This window comes from Vigna unguiculata, chromosome 1 (assembly GCF_004118075.2).
Source record: "Vigna unguiculata cultivar IT97K-499-35 chromosome 1, ASM411807v1, whole genome shotgun sequence".
Classification (NCBI taxonomy): domain Eukaryota; kingdom Viridiplantae; phylum Streptophyta; class Magnoliopsida; order Fabales; family Fabaceae; genus Vigna; species Vigna unguiculata.
In genome coordinates this window covers 33,451,700-33,478,536 of record NC_040279.1, presented here as the reverse complement: position 1 = coordinate 33,478,536, position 26,837 = coordinate 33,451,700, and the positions used below count along the sequence as shown (strand labels likewise).

Below are 26,837 nucleotides of genomic sequence, written 5' to 3'. Positions count from 1 at the left end.
GATCTTAGGAAGCTCAATAGCCACGAGATCCTCAAAACCTATAATATCTTATTATATAAAGTAGGTCCTGCCAATGCTAGAGTGAAACAATAAAAAATTCTCTTTTTTGACGAGACAACAATATTCTAATTTGGTTACAATCCAACTTGTCTACAATAGAGGTCATTGAATATGATTTTTGGTTCAAGAACAGTTTGCTGGGCATAAGTGGAAGGTGATCCAAAACCTTTTAGACTATTGATGATTGGAGCTCCATGAAGATAGACTCCGAAGATTACTTTGTTTATGATACAATAATTAATCAATTAATTAAGTTAAAAAAAACTATTTAAATTATAAACAGGATCAATGATTTATGATTATGAAAGTCACTGAAATTTAGTAGTCAGTTAGTCAGGTGCACAAGATTTCTTATGTGGTTTGTTAACGACTCATTGGTATTAAATTTTTTCAATGAATTTCTTCTAGAAAATTCTGAAGAAATCAAATTCAGAAACATCCTCCGAGAACAAACTGTAATTATATGTATCTGTAACGTTCTTCTTATTGCATAGACTGCAAGAGGCTTTTGTCACTAATTAAGGAGGAAAACACGAAGCAGCGAGAGTATTCAAACTCTTAAAATCGATTTGATCAACTCGTTGCTGAAATCCCAGAGTTTCTTTGCTAGATGTTTGTTTTTGGCATGCGCACTTGGCTTGCATAGATTGCAATCCACAAAGTACTTCCCAGTTACACCTTTCACGTTTGGGTGGAGAGCAACATAGCATGTCGTGGCTGCTCCCTACGATTTTTGTTTTTTCAGAAATTAACCTATGATTAGTGACAACATATTTCGAATTCTGAACCAATATTCGAATTTTAAAATGACGGAAAAACATACCTGAGGAACGTTCTTCCATATGTAAAAGGTGAAGATCTTCAAGAAGTCTGCGAGAATTCATAGTATTGTGTTACAACTTAAAAAGTGCATGTTATTTAGTTGTGTAGTTTTGTTTCTGTTTTTGAGGAGAATTAACATACGCATAAGGTAAGAAGAATGTCTCATAAGAGGTGTCATTATTACTCCTGGATGAACTGAGTTTGCTGTGATGTTCACACCCTCTTCCTGCACTCAAATATCAAGAAGAACAAACAGATAAAATATTGCATGCTCAATTTTGGTATCATCAAAGAAGGAAAAAAACCTTTTGCTAGTTTCTTTTATCAATATGATCATTGGAAAACAAAATGCGATCATAAAGTGCATGCAACACATTCATTGTGTATGACCTGAAGGCGATGAGAAAGCTCATTTGTATGCAGTATGTTTGCTAACTTGGACTGTCCATAAGCCTTCTTGTTACCATAACTGAAAGCAATAGTTACAAAAAACTGTGATGTTCCACTGATAAAAATCACTGTCATGATGCAGAAAGTTCAGGCCAGAAGCAAAGTGAAAATAAAATACCCTTTTCGCTCATTGATCTTATTGAATCTAATCCCCTTTATGTAAGTGTAGTTATGGGCAATTGATGACAGATTTATGATCCTGCCCTCTATTCCAGTGGCTTGTGCAGTTTGTTTCATTTTCTCAAGAAGCAGGTTTGTCAACAGGAAATGACCTGAGATGTCAAAAAAAGATGAGAAAAGGCATCATTTTTACTACCACTAAGGACTAAAATAAAATGTCATACAAGAATGTTGAGATTTTACCAAGATGGTTTGTTGCAAACTGCATCTCGATCCCATCCTCTGAGAGTTTGAAGGGACAGAACATTACTCCAGCATTGTTTCTGATATGAAAAGCCAATGTTATGAACTTATGATTCATATACTTGAAAAATGACTAACTCAATGACATTGAGCATGGATGAGATAGAATGTGATGTAACATTAAAAGGAAAACCAACATCAAGATATTGAGAGGAAGATCAAGAGCTATGAAGTTGTCGACAAAGGATGTCACAGAAGTGAGTGAGCACAGATCGAGCTTCATTATGTCGACTCGTGCAGACTCATTCTCTTCTAGTATACGTTGTTTAGCTTCTTTTGCAGATACCATGTTTCTCACTGCAATGATCACATGAACCTTTCGAAGTGCCAACACTCGTGTTGTCTCCAACCCAATTCCACTTGCTCCTCCTGTGTGAGAATTACTTTGAGTTCTTAATTATTACAACACATCACAGCAAATATAAGTAAAGTTCATTTCTTTCAAACATTCGAAGCAATTATAAATAATGGAACAATTTTATGTCGAGCTATCCATCAATATCATACTTTCAAAGAACTTTATCACACTAATACAAGGTAACTGGTTAAATTTAGTGGCATATGTATTTGTTAATTTTGTGATTGTGTTGATATTATTTATTCTGTTTGTATGATGTTGAATTCTGAAAATGGTGTGTGATACATTTACTTGATTTAACGTTTTTTAAACTTTAATTTAAAAACATATTTAAAATCCCGAGTTTTAGTATTGGCGAGAGATCAAAAACTATTTTGTAAATACATAAAACAAAACGTTGTTTTAAATTATTTTAAAATATATTAATATAATTTACTTAAAAAATAATTAAAACGGTAATTTAATCTTATAAATTTTTGCTTCATGATATTTTTTAAAACCGAGATATAAAATTTAAACTTAAAAGTATACTTTTGGATTAAAAAAATTCTTCCGTAAAAAGTCAAAGTGATAAAAAGTTAAAACATTGAAATTTTAAGTTATCAGATATGTTGTACAAATATAACTTTTCATATTTTATGATAATGAAAAATTATAAAAGAAATATAAAAATATATGAAATTAAGAAAAATGGTCACTCATTTAAAAAACATTAGAAATTAGCAAAAAAGGAACAATTATTTCTTAAAATAAAATGAACTAAACATATATCTTTGAGTCTTTAATTGAAAAGTTTCCCAATCTTAATTTTAAATTTTTTCATTTGTGGTGAACGATTTTATATTTTGCTTTAAAAAGGACATTAGTCTCTCAGGATAATGTGATAAATCATTGAATGATCAACATCACTATATATCACCCGTGAACGTTATCATTTGATGACAAAGAAAAAAATATTAACGCAGATCAAATTAATGTAATAAGACATGTCAAATTTTGATGAAATATTTAAAATAAATTTTGAAAAACATTAAGGAAAAAAAAAAGATTTTATTATTTATAAAAAAAATATAGAAATGATATTAGTATGATAAGAATTGGTCGGGTGTGATATTAGTAAAAGGAAGAGATGGGTAGAATTTTTTTTAGACGAGAAATGAAATAGAGAAAAGAATAAATAAAATGTTAAATTATCTTATAATCTTTTATAAATAATATAAATATACATTATTTTTTAGTGTTTATATGATTTTTTTATTATATAAAATAAAATAATTCAATATTTTATTATATTTTTTATATATTAATTTTGTTTTATGATTTTAAAACATATATAGTTAAGAGTGATAAAGGAGAATAATAATACGTGTAGAAATCGCCTTGTACCATAAAAAAAGTTCTCTTTAAAAATAAGTGATTATGATAAGGTAAATTTTGTACATACATACATGTTTCAATTTTCTCATCCTTCTAATATCCAATAAACAAAATAATATATTTACTTTTCTAAATTATTGTGTTAATAAGCAACTCATAACAAAAAGCCGCGTTGAAAAAAACAAAAAAAAAAAAACCTCATAAAAGTCTACCTATAATACTTTTTTCCACACACCTACCTACAAATTCAACATCAACTTCATGCTCCCACAAATACTTAAGAGCGGACATATTTGACAACTATTATCACAGTTTTGTCAGTGAAACCTTAAAGAGATAAACATATATACTAATTTCAACTTCAAACATCAGTTCAACCGCAGGTTATTGTCCGTGTCAGAAACAACTTTTATATCACAAAAGCTCAAAAGCTTCCCTGAAGAAGATGCAGTTATGCAGAAGCTGGAATACTCTAAATCGTTTCTAATATCTATATATGCACGTAAGAACTCAGATTGTTATAACATGAACACATAAAACAAGATTCTGATACATATATATGTGTTAAAACTGACCTGTGATAATCGCAGTGAGGTTGGCACCATCGATTCCTTCAGTAACTTGTTCTGCAGTGGAAGCTGATCCAAATCCACTTGGACCAACCATCCCTGTTACCAACGAAATAACACCCACCATAGTATCAACAAAATGTGAAACCTCGGAGCCTTGTGACACAAACTCAGCACTGTCTTACAAATATATATATATATATATATATATACACAGATATGTAGATATATATAGGATTACATTATGCAGTTGCAGACAATAGATTATGAAAAATCAAAGCTAAAAAGAGTGGGGCAGTTGCCATGACAGATTGTAAATCCTTCTCTTATTCTGAACTGCATTTAATTATCACCGTTGAAACTCTGTTCACACATTCAATCACTTACCTACCAATCAACTCTTTTTCATTTATGGTCAAGGTGTGCCTCAAAACTATTCAACTTACTTGTTTTTAACAACTTCTTCAACACGCCATATCCTTTTATTGCGTTAAGTTGTAGTAAGTTACACCAAAATTAGGGTTATGTCAGCTTATAAATACTTCTAAGTTTTTGAACTGCTTACAAAACTTGTTTAGTTTCGTGTAAACATACCTATTTAAGGAGCTTAATGAAAGTGCTATGTGACTGCTTCCAACTTCTTAAATCTCATTTTCAAAATGTACACATGAATTGTACCTTGTATCTTTTCTTTTCTTTACCTTAATTAAGGTAAGGGTTTACTGATTAGTCTTTTATTTATGTTTGTTTATTTTAGTTATTGCACTATTTATAATATCTATTTTATTATTTTATCATTTCACTTTAAAATAAAATATTGATAACATATGTATATTAGTTTAGTAAGACAATACTGTAGACAATAATTATATTTAAAAGTATGCAATGCTATAATCGACATAATAAAAGTTTACTCGTTTACTTTTTTATTTAAATTTAGTTTGAATATTTTAAAATAGGAGATTAATAATAAAACACACAATAAGAGAAAAAGCTAAATAATTAAAATTACTAATCGAAGATGATGTTTAAAAAGGGCAAATAGTATTTTCTTTTATTCTAGTAAAAGAATGTACAATATAAATGGAGTTTACTGAAATATTTAAATGTCATTTACAATATAAAATGGACACTAAGATAAGTTTACAATCACATATTGTTGAGTTATCAAGGTCAATGGTAATTCATAAACAAACGTCTTTCTTAACCCACAGTATGTTATATGTGTTAAGCTCCAAAGTCTAGTGATGCTATCTTAGGACTAATAAAAATGTTCTAAGTCACTTATACTCAATAAATAACTTGCTCCAATATAATCAAAGTTTCACATTGTTTTGAATTAAATTTAATGGTAACTTACATACTTTTTTTCTTTTAACTTACTAAAATATTTGTTAATTACTCACCATCTAGTTAAGCAATTTTTTATTTAATAAAATATATAATTCGGTAATTTTTGGGAAGCAATTTACCTTAAAGTTATTTTTCTGAAATACTCATTATATTAAAATATTAAGTAAAAAGTAAATCTAATATCACAAACACCATTATTTTCATTCAATAATTAAAACCCATGCCTCATTCGAAAGCCTCTACTTCAATTTCAATAACTAAAATTATAAATCATTACCGAGACGCAATAATTTGTTAAAAATAATAAGTTCAAAACAGTTATAGTAATAAAATAAGGAGAATAGTAACCGGTGTCTTTAATACTATAATTAAAGAATAATTAATATCCATTGATTTCATCATTTTTATATTAAAAGTATAAATAATTAAATATATTAATTAAAATGGCATAAATGCATATAACATATTTTATAAAGATCAAAATACTTTTTCAAATTTATAGACAATAACTTCCAAATACAAAACAAAAATAAGTATTTTGAAATTTTTAAGATTTTTACTAAAAAGAATATTTCTACTTTAGTTAATTTTTTTTTATAAATTTTTTAAATGTTTAACACTATTTTTTTACTGATTTCTTTTTAATTTAAATTTTTTATGTTTAATTATATTTAATTTTTAACAACATTAAATTATAATTATTTTATTATTTAAATATATTTTTTATTTTTATTGATAAATATTAAAAAATATATTAAATACACAAAATTTTTATCTTTTAAATAAAATAAAATTGTACTAATAATTTATTTAATATCAAATTTAATTATATATTTTTATAAGATTAAATGAATATTAATTATCTTTAATAACATTAATCAACAAGATTCATGAACTAAATGTGATCCTAACTCCAAAACCATCCAACATTTACTTAAATAATTTAAAATATCCATGATCTTATAACACGTGGTAGTATAGTATAGTACATATCTATCTAATGGTCCTTTCAATTAAGAGAGACTTAGGTCGGCTAAAACAAATCACAATATTTATTGCTCTCTACCAATCCTACTAAAGGCTATCTTCCCAAGGTGAAAGAAAAATAATTAATTCTCATAAATATCTATTTAGTTTTTCATTTCATTTTCTATTTTTTTAATGAATTACGATGGTAGAGCTGAATTTTTGTGAATTGCGACCCATACCAAACTACAATAGAATACAATGAAGTGAAATGATGATATAGTTGGTTTTGTTTTTATTTGTTTTCCCTTGTGGGAAAGGTAAATGGACCACACAAAGAATCCCCTTTCCCAAAAACTTTATCATTAAAATTGTGACATCAATTCACTCGTGATTGTTATTGTCACTGCTCCCACTTCATTCAAACTACATCTTCATGCCATATTATATATATTTTTTATAAAAAGAAATTGACTTTTTTACTAAACAGGATCAATTAAATTTTAAAATTACGTATATGAGTTTCCTCCAAAAAAAAGTACATGTTGGCCAAGTTACAGAGGACTTCACTCTGAGTTATCATACCTTATGACAATTTTAATATAATTTATTTTTAAGTTGAAGTCATCATCTTTTATGGCAATCAAACTATAATTATTTTTTTATTTTTGAATTGAAGTTGTCATTTCTTTTACGATTTTTAATTTCTTTTTGATATCGACATCTTTACATTGAAGTTGTTTTTCATAAGCACGACTTATCTTTTTGGTAAATTTTTTTAAAAAGAACTCATATTTGTAATTTGATAAAAAAAGCCAAAAGAAAATCATACCCTCAAGCTTCTCACCATATTTATTTAAATTAAATAATTCATTAACATTCTTATAATTTTATTCAAATTTTGTCCTTCAAAAAAATTGTTTATGGATTTCCATTATTGATTTTATTCAGTATTTTTTTTTAATTCTAAGTAACACGAAGAAGAGAGAATAATGAAAGCGATATGGAAGAAAGAAATAGAATTGTGTAGTAATGATGCATTACTATAAAAATAATAAAGAGTTGCTTGCTTTATTCAGTAAAGATAATGAAGTTTAAATATGTGATACCTTTTTGGGAAAAAAAAAGGTAATAATGGTATTTAATTACTCTTAATAAAGCGTTATTTACTAGTCATCCGATGAACTTTCTTAAAATTATATTATTATTAATAAATGAAAGTACTTAGTGAACATTTCAAAAGTAGTATTTAATTGCTCTTAATAAAGTGTTAGTTATTGTTCATCTGATGAACTTTCTTAAAATTATATTAATAATAAATGAAAGTACTTTGGGAATTTAAACTGAGGATTTTGCTCACCTTGTTGTGAATATAATGAAAGGAGGAATAAGTGTTAATGTGTGATAAAATGAAAAGAAAATAAATAAAATAAATACCCAAGTAAACTTATTAAAACTGGGGTATGAAAAAATATACAATTAGAACAAATGTAAAGAAAAAATTCATAAGTATATTATGTAAAAGTTTTAGATTAAAAATTATATAAAACCTGTTATGGATTTGACTCATTACATTTAGTTGAATATAAAACTGAAGACTGATAAGAACTCCATGATCAATTATGGAGAAGGAAATGGAAGAAAAACAGGTGCACCCATATGCTCGTGCAAAAATAAAGCATTTGAGGTTAGGAATACATATTAATGGCCAACGGCATGAAAGCTGTGTTGCTTTGTGGCTGTGACACTAACTACACTTTAGCCGCAACCATCACTTAATTTATTGGCAACTTGCGAATTTAGGAAAATTTATGAAATTTGTGTATTTTTTTAATTTGCTAAAATTAGTAACTTTCAAAAAATAAATGTCAACGATTTTAGTTATTTTTTAGTTAATCTAGACCTTAATTTTCTTAGTTCAATCATGCTTGCATGTATAAGTGTTTGTTTAGTATATTTGCAAGTACAACAATAATTTAGGAAAAAGATAATATTACGACACTAAATACAATTTTATTAATAAACAAAAGTGATCATGAAGTCATATTAAGGGCGACTTAAGTTAAAAATATTGCTAGTGTATCTGTAATGTTTTTATGATGTTCATAAGAAAAAAATGATAGCATGAGAATGTTGAAATTCAAATAAGACATACAAGTGTGTGTGTGTGTGTGTGAACATGATATATGACATGATGTATGTGTTAATTGCATCACACTTAGTCGAAAAGACTAGTAGTATATGTGTGATAGTTAAGAAGTGTTGTTTTGTTGTCTTGATAATCGACTAAGATACTATTCTAGTCAACTAGCCAAATAATCTAGTCAACTAGGTATTTTCAGACAGCTGCTGATTCATATAAAAATAGATCACTGCACTTGCTGCATTAACGTTTTTCAACCAAAAGAAAAAGAAAGTGGGCTGAATATTTTCTTGGAACTGGAAACTCAAAATTTGACAAATGTGTATTCAATCTGATTTCTAAGTTGTATTTTTGTATTCTGTTTTAGTTTGAAATTCATTGTATTATTGGTTGATTGTGTTTGAAGCAAGTGTATGGTCTAAGCTTGCTATTTTGTTTGAAACGAGTGTGTGGTATAACTTTGCTTGTATAGTTTTCTTTTCTTAGAGTTAAGATTTGCTATGTAACTTTGTAAATCTTGTAAGTCTTTGAGATGTTGTGAAATAATTCTTTAATTGTGGTTTGCTAGGAGAAACTGGATGTAGACTCTAAAAAATCGAACCAGTATAAATATTTTCTGTGTAATTTTATCTTCTCCTTTATATTTTTGACATGGTATAAATAATCTAAACTTTAAACATCTAATTATATTGTTTCAATTACTTTAACAAGGTTTTTCAAAACAATTTTGAAAATGTTAAAATTGGGTAAAGATTGTCAAAACCGATTCACTCCTCTTAATCGTGAAATATTAGTATATCAAATTAAAAAAAAAGTAGAAGTTATGCTGAAAAATACTATTTATCCAATTAAAATAAGCTAACTATACATCGAGACATTACTTTTTAATTGGAAAATTATTCATTTTAACTACAAATTACCTACGGTTATTTTTTTTTAATATTTATCATATCAATAAATTACAACAAAAAGTACACTAAATTTATAATTTTTCCTCAATTTAAAAGATAGGAGCGAGTCTAAAAAATTATCTTCTTCTTATCCTTATCTGCCATTGGAACTATAAACAGGTTAAATATAAATCATTTAATTCTCCACATGCTCATGGCTTTCCTTCAAACAGCACCAACAGCAGAATAGGCTTTAGCATGGACACGATTAGGGGTACCCACAATGGCACCACCGACTCCCAAAAATTAAAAAAATCAATATTTAGAAACAAAGACCACAAATCTTGTCAGAACATATTCTCAGTTAAGTTTCTTTGGTAGAACTTTAGTATTATTGTTTTATACGCTTATAGTGTATATTAATTTTAATACATTAATAAAAGTTGATAATATATTTTAAAATATTAAAATTAGTGTATTCTGAAAACACAATCAAGCAGAAGAACAAATGAGTATGGGGTATTCTTTGAATTTTCTCCATTTTTACAAAAATTTTCCAACTTAGTAATATAATTATATTTAACTTTTCAAATACAGTACGAAGATATAATGAGTGTGTATGTTATCTTATCTCCTATTTTCATATCTATCTTCATTTTAAATTATTGACTTAAATATCTTTTTCATCCTCATATTCGTAGTGTTTGTTGTGGATGGTTCTCATTTTGACAGAATGTATAAAATGGTCCTCATTTTTACTGAATATTTAAAATGGTTCTTATTTTCGCAATTCGTATTTTATTTGGTCATTTTCTGTGATGCCGTTTAAATCAGTAACGGAGCATTATACAAGTGGCATTGTTTGTATTACGTTGCATTGAGGTGTGTTACGTGTACTGTACAAATGACTAATTAATGTTAACTTTTCAATTTGGGAGAATTTTTGCAATTAGGGCTTAAGTTGGATTGCAGTCGCGCTCTTCATTGTTGGAGGCGATTTCTTCATAATCGTCTTTCTTGAGCTCGAATTTGCAGAGGAAGTAGCTAATACTTGTCATTTCATCGTTGGATTGCAGTCGCGCTCTTCATTTCAATTTTCCAGTTAATCATCATCAACGAGGTAAGTGGGTTTAGGGTTTTCTGGGTTGTGTTTGCTCGTAGGTTAGGGTTTTCGTAATTATATTTTGGGGTTTGTTTGTGCTTGGATTGTTGTGATGTTATGGTTTATGAATTACCACACCTGTACAGTACATGTAACACACCCCAATGCAACTTAATACAAACAGTGACACATGTACATTGCTCTATTACTGATTTAAACGGTGTCACAGAAAATGACCAAATAAAACACGAATTGCGAAAATGAGGACCATTTTAAACATTCGGTAAAAATGATGACTATTTTAAACATTTTGTCAAAATAAGGACCATCCGCAACAAACACTACGAAAATAAGGACGAAAATGTATTTAAACCTAAATTATTCAATATTTAATTTGATAAATATAGTAGATGATGATAATGTAATGTTATTAAGTTAATATATAAACTAAAATTATTTATTAAAATAAAATAAATATACCAGAAAAAATGAGAGAATAACTGTTGACAAATAAAAAAAAGAAAGAGATAAATCATTTTATAAAAAAAAGTTTGTAAATAAGTTAAGTTTAAAATTAATAAATAATTATATTTAAAGTGGAAAATATGATTTGAAAAAAAGATTTTAAAAACTTTAAGAGAAGAACTCAATATGATGAGTAAAATTTTGCAAAAACCATTTCAAGAACATAATTAAAGATTTGAAAAGGATCAAGAAGTTGATAAAAACTTTAAAAAGAATTGAAAAAGTTTAAGAAAATAAAATTCAAGAAAAGAAAACTAAGTAAAGAAAGTGTAAAAATAAGTAATTCAAGAAGTTAATGAAAATGAAGAGTTTAAAAAAATTAGGAAAAGTGAGAAAATAGATTTCAAGAAAAAGATTTTAAAAACTTTAAGAGAAGAACTCAATATGATGAGTAAAATTTTGCAAAAACCATTTCAAGAACATAATTAAAGATTTGAAAAGGATCAAGAAGTTGATAAAAACTTTAAAAAGAATTGAAAAAGTTTAAGAAAATAAAATTCAAGAAAAGAAAACTAAGTAAAGAAAGTGTAAAAATAAGTAATTCAAGAAGTTAATGAAAATGAAGAGTTTAAAAAAATTAGGAAAAGTGAGAAAATAGATTTCAAGAAAAAGATTTTAAAAACTTTAAGAGAAGAACTCAATATGATGAGTAAAATTTTGCAAAAACCATTTCAAGAACATAATTAAAGATTTGAAAAGGATCAAGAAGTTGATAAAAACTTTAAAAAGAATTGAAAAAGTTTAAGAAAATAAAATTCAAGAAAAGAAAACTAAGTAAAGAAAGTGTAAAAATAAGTAATTCAAGAAGTTAATGAAAATGAAGAGTTTAAAAAAATTAGGAAAAGTGAGAAAATAGATTTCAAGAAAAAGATTTTAAAAACTTTAAGAGAAGAACTCAATATGATGAGTAAAATTTTGCAAAAACCATTTCAAGAACATAATTAAAGATTTGAAAAGGATCAAGAAGTTGATAAAAACTTTAAAAAGAATTGAAAAAGTTTAAGAAAATAAAATTCAAGAAAAGAAAACTAAGTAAAGAAAGTGTAAAAATAAGTAATTCAAGAAGTTAATGAAAATGAAGAGTTTAAAAAAATTAGGAAAAGTGAGAAAATAGATTTCAAGAAAAAGATTTTAAAAACTTTAAGAGAAGAACTCAATATGATGAGTAAAATTTTGCAAAAACCATTTCAAGAACATAATTAAAGATTTGAAAAGGATCAAGAAGTTGATAAAAACTTTAAAAAGAATTGAAAAAGTTTAAGAAAATAAAATTCAAGAAAAGAAAACTAAGTAAAGAAAGTGTAAAAATAAGTAATTCAAGAAGTTAATGAAAATGAAGAGTTTAAAAAAATTAGGAAAAGTGAGAAAATAGATTTCAAGAAAAAGATTTTAAAAACTTTAAGAGAAGAACTCAATATGATGAGTAAAATTTTGCAAAAACCATTTCAAGAACATAATTAAAGATTTGAAAAGGATCAAGAAGTTGATAAAAACTTTAAAAAGAATTGAAAAAGTTTAAGAAAATAAAATTCAAGAAAAGAAAACTAAGTAAAGAAAGTGTAAAAATAAGTAATTCAAGAAGTTAATGAAAATGAAGAGTTTAAAAAAATTAGGAAAAGTGAGAAAATAGATTTCAAGAAAAAGATTTTAAAAACTTTAAGAGAAGAACTCAATATGATGAGTAAAATTTTGCAAAAACCATTTCAAGAACATAATTAAAGATTTGAAAAGGATCAAGAAGTTGATAAAAACTTTAAAAAGAATTGAAAAAGTTTAAGAAAATAAAATTCAAGAAAAGAAAACTAAGTAAAGAAAGTGTAAAAATAAGTAATTCAAGAAGTTAATGAAAATGAAGAGTTTAAAAAAATTAGGAAAAGTGAGAAAATAGATTTCAAGAAAAAGATTTTAAAAACTTTAAGAGAAGAACTCAATATGATGAGTAAAATTTTGCAAAAACCATTTCAAGAACATAATTAAAGATTTGAAAAGGATCAAGAAGTTGATAAAAACTTTAAAAAGAATTGAAAAAAAGAAAATAAAATTCAAGAAAAGAAAACTAAGTAAAGAAAGTGTAAAAATAAGTAATTCAAGAAGTTAATGAAAATGAAGAGTTTAAAAAAATTAGGAAAAGTGAGAAAATAGATTTCAAGAAAAAGATTTTAAAAACTTTAAGAGAAGAACTCAATATGATGAGTAAAATTTTGCAAAAACCATTTCAAGAACATAATTAAAGATTTGAAAAGGATCAAGAAGTTGATAAAAACTTTAAAAAGAATTGAAAAAGTTTAAGAAAATAAAATTCAAGAAAAGAAAACTAAGTAAAGAAAGTGTAAAAATAAGTAATTCAAGAAGTTAATGAAAATGAAGAGTTTAAAAAAATTAGGAAAAGTGAGAAAATAGATTTCAAGAAAAAGATTTTAAAAACTTTAAGAGAAGAACTCAATATGATGAGTAAAATTTTGCAAAAACCATTTCAAGAACATAATTAAAGATTTGAAAAGGATCAAGAAGTTGATAAAAACTTTAAAAAGAATTGAAAAAGTTTAAGAAAATAAAATTCAAGAAAAGAAAACTAAGTAAAGAAAGTGTAAAAATAAGTAATTCAAGAAGTTAATGAAAATGAAGAGTTTAAAAAAATTAGGAAAAGTGAGAAAATAGATTTCAAGAAAAAGATTTTAAAAACTTTAAGAGAAGAACTCAATATGATGAGTAAAATTTTGCAAAAACCATTTCAAGAACATAATTAAAGATTTGAAAAGGATCAAGAAGTTGATAAAAACTTTAAAAAGAATTGAAAAAGTTTAAGAAAATAAAATTCAAGAAAAGAAAACTAAGTAAAGAAAGTGTAAAAATAAGTAATTCAAGAAGTTAATGAAAATGAAGAGTTTAAAAAAATTAGGAAAAGTGAGAAAATAGATTTCAAGAAAAAGATTTTAAAAACTTTAAGAGAAGAACTCAATATGATGAGTAAAATTTTGCAAAAACCATTTCAAGAACATAATTAAAGATTTGAAAAGGATCAAGAAGTTGATAAAAACTTTAAAAAGAATTGAAAAAGTTTAAGAAAATAAAATTCAAGAAAAGAAAACTAAGTAAAGAAAGTGTAAAAATAAGTAATTCAAGAAGTTAATGAAAATGAAGAGTTTAAAAAAATTAGGAAAAGTGAGAAAATAGATTTCAAGAAAAAGATTTTAAAAACTTTAAGAGAAGAACTCAATATGATGAGTAAAATTTTGCAAAAACCATTTCAAGAACATAATTAAAGATTTGAAAAGGATCAAGAAGTTGATAAAAACTTTAAAAAGAATTGAAAAAGTTTAAGAAAATAAAATTCAAGAAAAGAAAACTAAGTAAAGAAAGTGTAAAAATAAGTAATTCAAGAAGTTTGAAAATGAAGAAAATGAAAAAGAGTTTAAAAAAATTAGGAAAAGTGAGAAAATAGATTTCAAGAAAAAGATTTTAAAAACTTTAAGAGAAGAACTCAATATGATGAGTAAAATTTTGCAAAAACCATTTCAAGAACATAATTAAAGATTTGAAAAGGATCAAGAAGTTGATAAAAACTTTAAAAAGAATTGAAAAAGTTTAAGAAAATAAAATTCAAGAAAAGAAAACTAAGTAAAGAAAGTGTAAAAATAAGTAATTCAAGAAGTTAATGAAAATGAAGAGTTTAAAAAAATTAGGAAAAGTGAGAAAATAGATTTCAAGAAAAAGATTTTAAAAACTTTAAGAGAAGAACTCAATATGATGAGTAAAATTTTGCAAAAACCATTTCAAGAACATAATTAAAGATTTGAAAAGGATCAAGAAGTTGATAAAAACTTTAAAAAGAATTGAAAAAGTTTAAGAAAATAAAATTCAAGAAAAGAAAACTAAGTAAAGAAAGTGTAAAAATAAGTAATTCAAGAAGTTAATGAAAATGAAGAGTTTAAAAAAATTAGGAAAAGTGAGAAAATAGATTTCAAGAAAAAGATTTTAAAAACTTTAAGAGAAGAACTCAATATGATGAGTAAAATTTTGCAAAAACCATTTCAAGAACATAATTAAAGATTTGAAAAGGATCAAGAAGTTGATAAAAACTTTAAAAAGAATTGAAAAAGTTTAAGAAAATAAAATTCAAGAAAAGAAAACTAAGTAAAGAAAGTGTAAAAATAAGTAATTCAAGAAGTTAATGAAAATGAAGAGTTTAAAAAAATTAGGAAAAGTGAGAAAATAGATTTCAAGAAAAAGATTTTAAAAACTTTAAGAGAAGAACTCAATATGATGAGTAAAATTTTGCAAAAACCATTTCAAGAACATAATTAAAGATTTGAAAAGGATCAAGAAGAATTGAAAAAGTTTAAGAAAATAAAATTCAAGAAAAGAAAACTAAGTAAAGAAAGTGTAAAAATAAGTAATTCAAGAAGTTAATGAAAATGAAGAGTTTAAAAAAATTAGGAAAAGTGAGAAAATAGATTTCAAGAAAAAGATTTTAAAAACTTTAAGAGAAGAACTCAATATGATGAGTAAAATTTTGCAAAAACCATTTCAAGAACATAATTAAAGATTTGAAAAGGATCAAGAAGTTGATAAAAACTTTAAAAAGAATTGAAAAAGTTTAAGAAAATAAAATTCAAGAAAAGAAAACTAAGTAAAGAAAGTGTAAAAATAAGTAATTCAAGAAGTTAATGAAAATGAAGAGTTTAAAAAAATTAGGAAAAGTGAGAAAATAGATTTCAAGAAAAAGATTTTAAAAACTTTAAGAGAAGAACTCAATATGATGAGTAAAATTTTGCAAAAACCATTTCAAGAACATAATTAAAGATTTGAAAAGGATCAAGAAGTTGATAAAAACTTTAAAAAGAATTGAAAAAGTTTAAGAAAATAAAATTCAAGAAAAGAAAACTAAGTAAAGAAAGTGTAAAAATAAGTAATTCAATGAAGAGTTTAAAAAAATTAGGAAAAGTGAGAAAATAGATTTCAAGAAAAAGATTTTAAAAACTTTAAGAGAAGAACTCAATATGATGAGTAAAATTTTGCAAAAACCATTTCAAGAACATAATTAAAGATTTGAAAAGGATCAAGAAGTTGATAAAAACTTTAAAAAGAATTGAAAAAGTTTAAGAAAATAAAATTCAAGAAAAGAAAACTAAGTAAAGAAAGTGTAAAAATAAGTAATTCAAGAAGTTAATGAAAATGAAGAGTTTAAAAAAATTAGGAAAAGTGAGAAAATAGATTTCAAGAAAAAGATTTTAAAAACTTTAAGAGAAGAACTCAATATGATGAGTAAAATTTTGCAAAAACCATTTCAAGAACATAATTAAAGATTTGAAAAGGATCAAGAAGTTGATAAAAACTTTAAAAAGAATTGAAAAAGTTTAAGAAAATAAAATTCAAGAAAAGAAAACTAAGTAAAGAAAGTGTAAAAATAAGTAATTCAAGAAGTTAATGAAAATGAAGAGTTTAAAAAAATTAGGAAAAGTGAGAAAATAGATTTCAAGAAAAAGATTTTAAAAACTTTAAGAGAAGAACTCAATATGATGAGTAAAATTTTGCAAAAACCATTTCAAGAACATAATTAAAGATTTGAAAAGGATCAAGAAGTTGATAAAAACTTTAAAAAGAATTGAAAAAGTTTAAGAAAATAAAATTCAAGAAAAGAAAACTAAGTAAAGAAAGTGTAAAAATAAGTAATTCAAGAAGTTAATGAAAATGAAGAGTTTAAAAAAATTAGGAAAAGTGAGAAAATAGATTTCAAGAAAAAGATTTTAAAAACTTTAAGAGAAGAACTCAATATGATGAGTAAAATTTTGCAAAAACCATTTCAAGAACATAATTAAAGATTTGAAAAGGATCAAGAAGTTGATAAAAACTTTAAAAAGAATTGAAAAAGTTTAAGAAAATAAAATTCAAGAAAAGAAAACTAAGTAAAGAAAGTGTAAAAATAAGTAATTCAAGAAGTTAATGAAAATGAAGAGTTTAAAAAAATTAGGAAAAGTGAGAAAATAGATTTCAAGAAAAAGATTTTAAAAACTTTAAGAGAAGAACTCAATATGATGAGTAAAATTTTGCAAAAACCATTTCAAGAACATAATTAAAGATTTGAAAAGGATCAAGAAGTTGATAAAAACTTTAAAAAGAATTGAAAAAGTTTAAGAAAATAAAATTCAAGAAAAGAAAACTAAGTAAAGAAAGTGTAAAAATAAGTAATTCAAGAAGTTAATGAAAATGAAGAGTTTAAAAAAATTAGGAAAAGTGAGAAAATAGATTTCAAGAAAAAGATTTTAAAAACTTTAAGAGAAGAACTCAATATGATGAGTAAAATTTTGCAAAAACCATTTCAAGAACATAATTAAAGATTTGAAAAGGATCAAGAAGTTGATAAAAACTTTAAAAAGAATTGAAAAAGTTTAAGAAAATAAAATTCAAGAAAAGAAAACTAAGTAAAGAAAGTGTAAAAATAAGTAATTCAAGAAGTTAATGAAAATGAAGAGTTTAAAAAAATTAGGAAAAGTGAGAAAATAGATTTCAAGAAAAAGATTTTAAAAACTTTAAGAGAAGAACTCAATATGATGAGTAAAATTTTGCAAAAACCATTTCAAGAACATAATTAAAGATTTGAAAAGGATCAAGAAGTTGATAAAAACTTTAAAAAGAATTGAAAAAGTTTAAGAAAATAAAATTCAAGAAAAGAAAACTAAGTAAAGAAAGTAAAAATAAGTAATTCAAGAAGTTAATGAAAATGAAGAGTTTAAAAAAATTAGGAAAAGTGAGAAAATAGATTTCAAGAAAAAGATTTTAAAAACTTTAAGAGAAGAACTCAATATGATGAGTAAAATTTTGCAAAAACCATTTCAAGAACATAATTAAAGATTTGAAAAGGATCAAGAAGTTGATAAAAACTTTAAAAAGAATTGAAAAAGTTTAAGAAAATAAAATTCAAGAAAAGAAAACTAAGTAAAGAAAGTGTAAAAATAAGTAATTCAAGAAGTTAATGAAAATGAAGAGTTTAAAAAAATTAGGAAAAGTGAGAAAATAGATTTCAAGAAAAAGATTTTAAAAACTTTAAGAGAAGAACTCAATATGATGAGTAAAATTTTGCAAAAACCATTTCAAGAACATAATTAAAGATTTGAAAAGGATCAAGAAGTTGATAAAAACTTTAAAAAGAATTGAAAAAGTTTAAGAAAATAAAATTCAAGAAAAGAAAACTAAGTAAAGAAAGTGTAAAAATAAGTAATTCAAGAAGTTAATGAAAATGAAGAGTTTAAAAAAATTAGGAAAAGTGAGAAAATAGATTTCAAGAAAAAGATTTTAAAAACTTTAAGAGAAGAACTCAATATGATGAGTAAAATTTTGCAAAAACCATTTCAAGAACATAATTAAAGATTTGAAAAGGATCAAGAAGTTGATAAAAACTTTAAAAAGAATTGAAAAAGTTTAAGAAAATAAAATTCAAGAAAAGAAAACTAAGTAAAGAAAGTGTAAAAATAAGTAATTCAAGAAGTTAATGAAAATGAAGAGTTTAAAAAAATTAGGAAAAGTGAGAAAATAGATTTCAAGAAAAAGATTTTAAAAACTTTAAGAGAAGAACTCAATATGATGAGTAAAATTTTGCAAAAACCATTTCAAGAACATAATTAAAGATTTGAAAAGGATCAAGAAGTTGATAAAAACTTTAAAAAGAATTGAAAAAGTTTAAGAAAATAAAATTCAAGAAAAGAAAACTAAGTAAAGAAAGTGTAAAAATAAGTAATTCAAGAAGTTAATGAAAATGAAGAGTTTAAAAAAATTAGGAAAAGTGAGAAAATAGATTTCAAGAAAAAGATTTTAAAAACTTTAAGAGAAGAACTCAATATGATGAGTAAAATTTTGCAAAAACCATTTCAAGAACATAATTAAAGATTTGAAAAGGATCAAGAAGTTGATAAAAACTTTAAAAAGAATTGAAAAAGTTTAAGAAAATAAAATTCAAGAAAAGAAAACTAAGTAAAGAAAGTGTAAAAATAAGTAATTCAAGAAGTTAATGAAAATGAAGAGTTTAAAAAAATTAGGAAAAGTGAGAAAATAGATTTCAAGAAAAAGATTTTAAAAACTTTAAGAGAAGAACTCAATATGATGAGTAAAATTTTGCAAAAACCATTTCAAGAACATAATTAAAGATTTGAAAAGGATCAAGAAGTTGATAAAAACTTTAAAAAGAATTGAAAAAGTTTAAGAAAATAAAATTCAAGAAAAGAAAACTAAGTAAAGAAAGTGTAAAAATAAGTAATTCAAGAAGTTAATGAAAATGAAGAGTTTAAAAAAATTAGGAAAAGTGAGAAAATAGATTTCAAGAAAAAGATTTTAAAAACTTTAAGAGAAGAACTCAATATGATGAGTAAAATTTTGCAAAAACCATTTCAAGAACATAATTAAAGATTTGAAAAGGATCAAGAAGTTGATAAAAACTTTAAAAAGAATTGAAAAAGTTTAAGAAAATAAAATTCAAGAAAAGAAAACTAAGTAAAGAAAGTGTAAAAATAAGTAATTCAAGAAGTTAATGAAAATGAAGAGTTTAAAAAAATTAGGAAAAGTGAGAAAATAGATTTCAAGAAAAAGATTTTAAAAACTTTAAGAGAAGAACTCAATATGATGAGTAAAATTTTGCAAAAACCATTTCAAGAACATAATTAAAGATTTGAAAAGGATCAAGAAGTTGATAAAAACTTTAAAAAGAATTGAAAAAGTTTAAGAAAATAAAATTCAAGAAAAGAAAACTAAGTAAAGAAAGTGTAAAAATAAGTAATTCAAGAAGTTAATGAAAATGAAGAGTTTAAAAAAATTAGGAAAAGTGAGAAAATAGATTTCAAGAAAAAGATTTTAAAAACTTTAAGAGAAGAACTCAATATGATGAGTAAAATTTTGCAAAAACCATTTCAAGAACATAATTAAAGATTTGAAAAGGATCAAGAAGTTGATAAAAACTTTAAAAAGAATTGAAAAAGTTTAAGAAAATAAAATTCAAGAAAAGAAAACTAAGTAAAGAAAGTGTAAAAATAAGTAATTCAAGAAGTTAATGAAAATGAAGAGTTTAAAAAAATTAGGAAAAGTGAGAAAATAGATTTCAAGAAAAAGATTTTAAAAACTTTAAGAGAAGAACTCAATATGATGAGTAAAATTTTGCAAAAACCATTTCAAGAACATAATTAAAGATTTGAAAAGGATCAAGAAGTTGATAAAAACTTTAAAAAGAATTGAAAAAGTTTAAGAAAATAAAATTCAAGAAAAGAAACTAAGTAAAGAAAGTGTAAAAATAAGTAATTCAAGAAGTTAATGAAAATGAAGAGTTTAAAAAAATTAGGAAAAGTGAGAAAATAGATTTCAAGAAAAAGATTTTAAAAACTTTAAGAGAAGAACTCAATATGATGAGTAAAATTTTGCAAAAACCATTTCAAGAACATAATTAAAGATTTGAAAAGGATCAAGAAGTTGATAAAAACTTTAAAAAGAATTGAAAAAGTTTAAGAAAATAAAATTCAAGAAAAGAAAACTAAGTAAAGAAAGTGTAAAAATAAGTAATTCAAGAAGTTAATGAAAATGAAGAGTTTAAAAAAATTAGGAAAAGTGAGAAAATAGATTTCAAGAAAAAGATTTTAAAAACTTTAAGAGAAGAACTCAATATGATGAGTAAAATTTTGCAAAAACATTTCAAGAACATAATTAAAGATTTGAAAAGGATCAAGAAGTTGATAAAAACTTTAAAAAGAATTGAAAAAGTTTAAGAAAATAAAATTCAAGAAAAGAAAACTAAGTAAAGAAAGTGTAAAAATAAGTAATTCAAGAAGTTAATGAAAATGAAGAGTTTAAAAAAATTAGGAAAAGTGAGAAAATAGATTTCAAGAAAAAGATTTTAAAAACTTTAAGAGAAGAACTCAATATGATGAGTAAAATTTTGCAAAAACCATTTCAAGAACATAATTAAAGATTTGAAAAGGATCAAGATCAAGAGTTGATAAAAACTTTAAAAAGAATTGAAAAAGTTTAAGAAAATAAAATTCAAGAAAAGAAAACTAAGTAAAGAAAGTGTAAAAATAAGTAATTCAAGAAGTTAATGAAAATGAAGAGTTTAAAAAAATTAGGAAAAGTGAGAAAATAGATTTCAAGAAAAAGATTTTAAAAACTTTAAGAGAAGAACTCAATATGATGAGTAAAATTTTGCAAAAACCATTTCAAGAACATAATTAAAGATTTGAAAAGGATCAAGAAGTTGATAAAAACTTTAAAAAGAATTGAAAAAGTTTAAGAAAATAAAATTCAAGAAAAGAAAACTAAGTAAAGAAAGTGTAAAAATAAGTAATTCAAGAAGTTAATGAAAATGAAGAGTTTAAAAAAATTAGGAAAAGTGAGAAAATAGATTTCAAGAAAAAGATTTTAAAAACTTTAAGAGAAGAACTCAATATGATGAGTAAAATTTTGCAAAAACCATTTCAAGAACATAATTAAAGATTTGAAAAGGATCAAGAAGTTGATAAAAACTTTAAAAAGAATTGAAAAAGTTTAAGAAAATAAAATTCAAGAAAAGAAAACTAAGTAAAGAAAGTGTAAAAATAAGTAATTCAAGAAGTTAATGAAAATGAAGAGTTTAAAAAAATTAGGAAAAGTGAGAAAATAGATTTCAAGAAAAAGATTTTAAAAACTTTAAGAGAAGAACTCAATATGATGAGTAAAATTTTGCAAAAACCATTTCAAGAACATAATTAAAGATTTGAAAAGGATCAAGAAGTTGATAAAAACTTTAAAAAGAATTGAAAAAGTTTAAGAAAATAAAATTCAAGAAAAGAAAACTAAGTAAAGAAAGTGTAAAAATAAGTAATTCAAGAAGTTAATGAAAATGAAGAGTTTAAAAAAATTAGGAAAAGTGAGAAAATAGATTTCAAGAAAAAGATTTTAAAAACTTTAAGAGAAGAACTCAATATGATGAGTAAAATTTTGCAAAAACCATTTCAAGAACATAATTAAAGATTTGAAAAGGATCAAGAAGTTGATAAAAACTTTAAAAAGAATTGAAAAAGTTTAAGAAAATAAAATTCAAGAAAAGAAAACTAAGTAAAGAAAGTGTAAAAATAAGTAATTCAAGAAGTTAATGAAAATGAAGAGTTTAAAAAAATTAGGAAAAGTGAGAAAATAGATTTCAAGAAAAAGATTTTAAAAACTTTAAGAGAAGAACTCAATATGATGAGTAAAATTTTGCAAAAACCATTTCAAGAACATAATTAAAGATTTGATCAAAAGGATCAAGAAGTTGATAAAAACTTTAAAAAGAATTGAAAAAGTTTAAGAAAATAAAATTCAAGAAAAGAAAACTAAGTAAAGAAAGTGTAAAAATAAGTAATTCAAGAAGTTAATGAAAATGAAGAGTTTAAAAAAATTAGGAAAAGTGAGAAAATAGATTTCAAGAAAAAGATTTTAAAAACTTTAAGAGAAGAACTCAATATGATGAGTAAAATTTTGCAAAAACCATTTCAAGAACATAATTAAAGATTTGAAAAGGATCAAGAAGTTGATAAAAACTTTAAAAAGAATTAAAAAGTTTAAGAAAATAAAATTCAAAAAAAAAACTAAGTAAAGAAAGTGTAAAAATAAGTAATTCAAGAAGTTAATGAAAAAAGAGTTTAAAAAAATTAGGAAAAGTGAGAAAATAGATTTCAAGAAAAAGATTTTAAAAACTTTAAAGAAGAACTCAAATGATGAGTAAAATTTTGCAAAAAATTTCAAGAACATAATTAAAGATTTGAAAAGGATCAAGAAGTTGATAAAAACTTTAAATAGAAGTTGATAAAAACTTTAAAAAAATTGAAAAAGTTTAAGAAAAGAAAATTAAGTAAAGAAAGTGTAAAAATAAGTAATTCAAGAAGTTAATGAAAATGAAGAGTTTAAAAAAATTAGGAAAAGTGAGAAAATAGATTTCAAGAAAAAGATTTTAAAAACTTTAAGAGAAGAACTCAATATGATGAGTAAAATTTTGCAAAAACCATTTCAAGAACATAATTAAAGATTTGAAAAGGATCAAGAAGTTGATAAAAACTTTAAAAAGAATTGAAAAAGTTTAAGAAAATAAAATTCAAGAAAAGAAAACTAAGTAAAGAAAGTGTAAAAATAAGTAATTCAAGAAGTTAATGAAAATGAAGAGTTTAAAAAAATTAGGAAAAGTGAGAAAATAGATTTCAAGAAAAAGATTTTAAAAACTTTAAGAGAAGAACTCAATATGATGAGTAAAATTTTGCAAAAACCATTTCAAGAACATAATTAAAGATTTGAAAAGGATCAAGAAGTTGATAAAAACTTTAAAAAGAATTGAAAAAGTTTAAGAAAAGAAAACTAAGTAAAGAAAGTGTAAAAATAAGTAATTCAAGAAGTTAATGAAAATGAAGAGTTTAAAAAAATTAGGAAAAGTGAGAAAATAGATTTCAAGAAAAAGATTTTAAAAACTTTAAGAGAAGAACTCAATATGATGAGTAAAATTTTGCAAAAACCATTTCAAGAACATAATTAAAGATTTGAAAAGGATCAAGAAGTTGATAAAAACTTTAAAAAGAATTGAAAAAGTTTAAGAAAATAAAATTCAAGAAAAGAAAACTAAGTAAAGAAAGTGTAAAAATAAGTAATTCAAGAAGTTAATGAAAATGAAGAGTTTAAAAAAATTAGGAAAAGTGAGAAAATAGATTTCAAGAAAAAGATTTTAAAAACTTTAAGAGAAGAACTCAATATGATGAGTAAAATTTTGCAAAAACCATTTCAAGAACATAATTAAAGATTTGAAAAGGATCAAGAAGTTGATAAAAACTTTAAAAAGAATTGAAAAAGTTTAAGAAAATAAAATTCAAGAAAAGAAAACTAAGTAAAGAAAGTGTAAAAATAAGTAATTCAAGAAGTTAATGAAAATGAAGAGTTTAAAAAAATTAGGAAAAGTGAGAAAATAGATTTCAAGAAAAAGATTTTAAAAACTTTAAGAGAAGAACTCAATATGATGAGTAAAATTTTGCAAAAACCATTTCAAGAACATAATTAAAGATTTGAAAAGGATCAAGAAGTTGATAAAAACTTTAAAAAGAATTGAAAAAGTTTAAGAAAATAAAATTCAAGAAAAGAAAACTAAGTAAAGAAAGTGTAAAAATAAGTAATTCAAGAAGTTAATGAAAATGAAGAGTTTAAAAAAATTAGGAAAAGTGAGAAAATAGATTTCAAGAAAAAGATTTTAAAAACTTTAAGAGAAGAACTCAATATGATGAGTAAAATTTTGCAAAAACCATTTCAAGAACATAATTAAAGATTTGAAAAGGATCAAGAAGTTGATAAAAACTTTAAAAAGAATTGAAAAAGTTTAAGAAAATAAAATTCAAGAAAAGAAAACTAAGTAAAGAAAGTGTAAAAATAAGTAATTCAAGAAGTTAATGAAAATGAAGAGTTTAAAAAAATTAGGAAAAGTGAGAAAATAGATTTCAAGAAAAAGATTTTAAAAACTTTAAGAGAAGAACTCAATATGATGAGTAAAATTTTGCAAAAACCATTTCAAGAACATAATTAAAGATTTGAAAAGGATCAAGAAGTTGATAAAAACTTTAAAAAGAATTGAAAAAGTTTAAGAAAATAAAATTCAAGAAAAGAAAACTAAGTAAAGAAAGTGTAAAAATAAGTAATTCAAGAAGTTAATGAAAATGAAGAGTTTAAAAAAATTAGGAAAAGTGAGAAAATAGATTTCAAGAAAAAGATTTTAAAAACTTTAAGAGAAGAACTCAATATGATGAGTAAAATTTTGCAAAAACCATTTCAAGAACATAATTAAAGATTTGAAAAGGATCAAGAAGTTGATAAAAACTTTAAAAAGAATTGAAAAAGTTTAAGAAAATAAAATTCAAGAAAAGAAAACTAAGTAAAGAAAGTGTAAAAATAAGTAATTCAAGAAGTTAATGAAAATGAAGAGTTTAAAAAAATTAGGAAAAGTGAGAAAATAGATTTCAAGAAAAAGATTTTAAAAACTTTAAGAGAAGAACTCAATATGATGAGTAAAATTTTGCAAAAACCATTTCAAGAACATAATTAAAGATTTGAAAAGGATCAAGAAGTTGATAAAAACTTTAAAAAGAATTGAAAAAGTTTAAGAAAATAAAATTCAAGAAAAGAAAACTAAGTAAAGAAAGTGTAAAAATAAGTAATTCAAGAAGTTAATGAAAATGAAGAGTTTAAAAAAATTAGGAAAAGTGAGAAAATAGATTTCAAGAAAAAGATTTTAAAAACTTTAAGAGAAGAACTCAATATGATGAGTAAAATTTTGCAAAAACCATTTCAAGAACATAATTAAAGATTTGAAAAGGATCAAGAAGTTGATAAAAACTTTAAAAAGAATTGAAAAAGTTTAAGAAAATAAAATTCAAGAAAAGAAAACTAAGTAAAGAAAGTGTAAAAATAAGTAATTCAAGAAGTTAATGAAAATGAAGAGTTTAAAAAAATTAGGAAAAGTGAGAAAATAGATTTCAAGAAAAAGATTTTAAAAACTTTAAGAGAAGAACTCAATATGATGAGTAAAATTTTGCAAAAACCATTTCAAGAACATAATTAAAGATTTGAAAAGGATCAAGAAGTTGATAAAAACTTTAAAAAGAATTGAAAAAGTTTAAGAAAATAAAATTCAAGAAAAGAAAACTAAGTAAAGAAAGTGTAAAAATAAGTAATTCAAGAAGTTAATGAAAATGAAGAGTTTAAAAAAATTAGGAAAAGTGAGAAAATAGATTTCAAGAAAAAGATTTTAAAAACTTTAAGAGAAGAACTCAATATGATGAGTAAAATTTTGCAAAAACCATTTCAAGAACATAATTAAAGATTTGAAAAGGATCAAGAAGTTGATAAAAACTTTAAAAGGAATTTAAAAAGTTTAAGAAAATAAAATTCTAGAAAAGAAAACTAATTAAAGAAAGTGTAAAAATAAGTAATTGGAAGTTAATGAAAATCAATAGTTTAAAAAAATTAGGAAAAATGAGAAAATAGATTTCAAGAAAGAGATTTTGAAAACTTTAAGAGAAGAACTCAATATGATGAGTAAAATTTTGCAAAAACCATTTAAAGAACATAATTATAGATTTGAAAAGGATCAAGAAGTTGATAAAAACTTTAAAAAGAATTGAAAAAGTTTAAGAAAATAAAATTGAAGAAAAGAAAACTAAGTAAACAAAGTGTAAAAATAAGTAATTCAAGAAGTTAACGAAAATAAAGAGTTTAAAAAAATTAGGAAAAGTGAGAAAATAGATTTCAAGAAAAAATTTTAAAAACATTAAGAGAAGAACTCAATATGATGAGTAAAATTTTGATAAAAACATTTCAAGAACATAATTAAAGATTTGAAAAGTATCAAGAAGTTGATAAAAACTTAAAAAAAATTCAAAAAGTTTAAGAAAATGAAATTGAAGAAAAGAAAATTAAGTAAAGAAAGTGTAAAAATAAGTAATTTAAGAAGTTAATGAAAATGGAGAGGTTAAAAAATTAGGAAAAGTGAGAATATAGATTTGAATAAAAATATTTTAAAAACTTTAAGAGAAAAACTCAATATGATGAGTAAAATTTTGCAAAAATCATTTCAAGAATTTAATTAAATATTTGAAAAGGCTCAAGAAGTTGATAAAATTTTTAAAAGGAATTTAAAAAGTTTAAGAAAATAAAATTCAAGAAAAGAAAACTAATTAAAGAAAGTGTAAAAATAAGTATTTCAAGAAGTTAATGAAAATTAATAGTTTAAAAAAATTAGGAAAAGTGAGAAAATAGATTTCAAGAAAAAGATTTAAAAAAC

The 26,837-nt window shown here is 23.6% G+C and overlaps 1 protein-coding gene across 1 annotated transcript; it reads right to left on the bottom strand.

Moving 5' to 3' along the window:
• Positions 1-559: 559 nt before the first annotated feature.
• Positions 560-4,358, bottom strand: LOC114184652 (short-chain dehydrogenase TIC 32, chloroplastic-like). Its single transcript, XM_028071970.1, has 8 exons — positions 4,066-4,358; positions 1,893-2,124; positions 1,696-1,775; positions 1,451-1,604; positions 1,273-1,351; positions 1,024-1,108; positions 884-930; positions 560-784 (listed from the first exon to the last, which is right to left on the bottom strand). The coding sequence occupies exons 1-8, from the start codon at positions 4,184-4,186 to the stop codon at positions 611-613; spliced, it is 972 nt and encodes a 323-aa protein (XP_027927771.1). The 5' UTR covers positions 4,187-4,358; the 3' UTR covers positions 560-610.
• Positions 4,359-26,837: the final 22,479 nt, after the last annotated feature.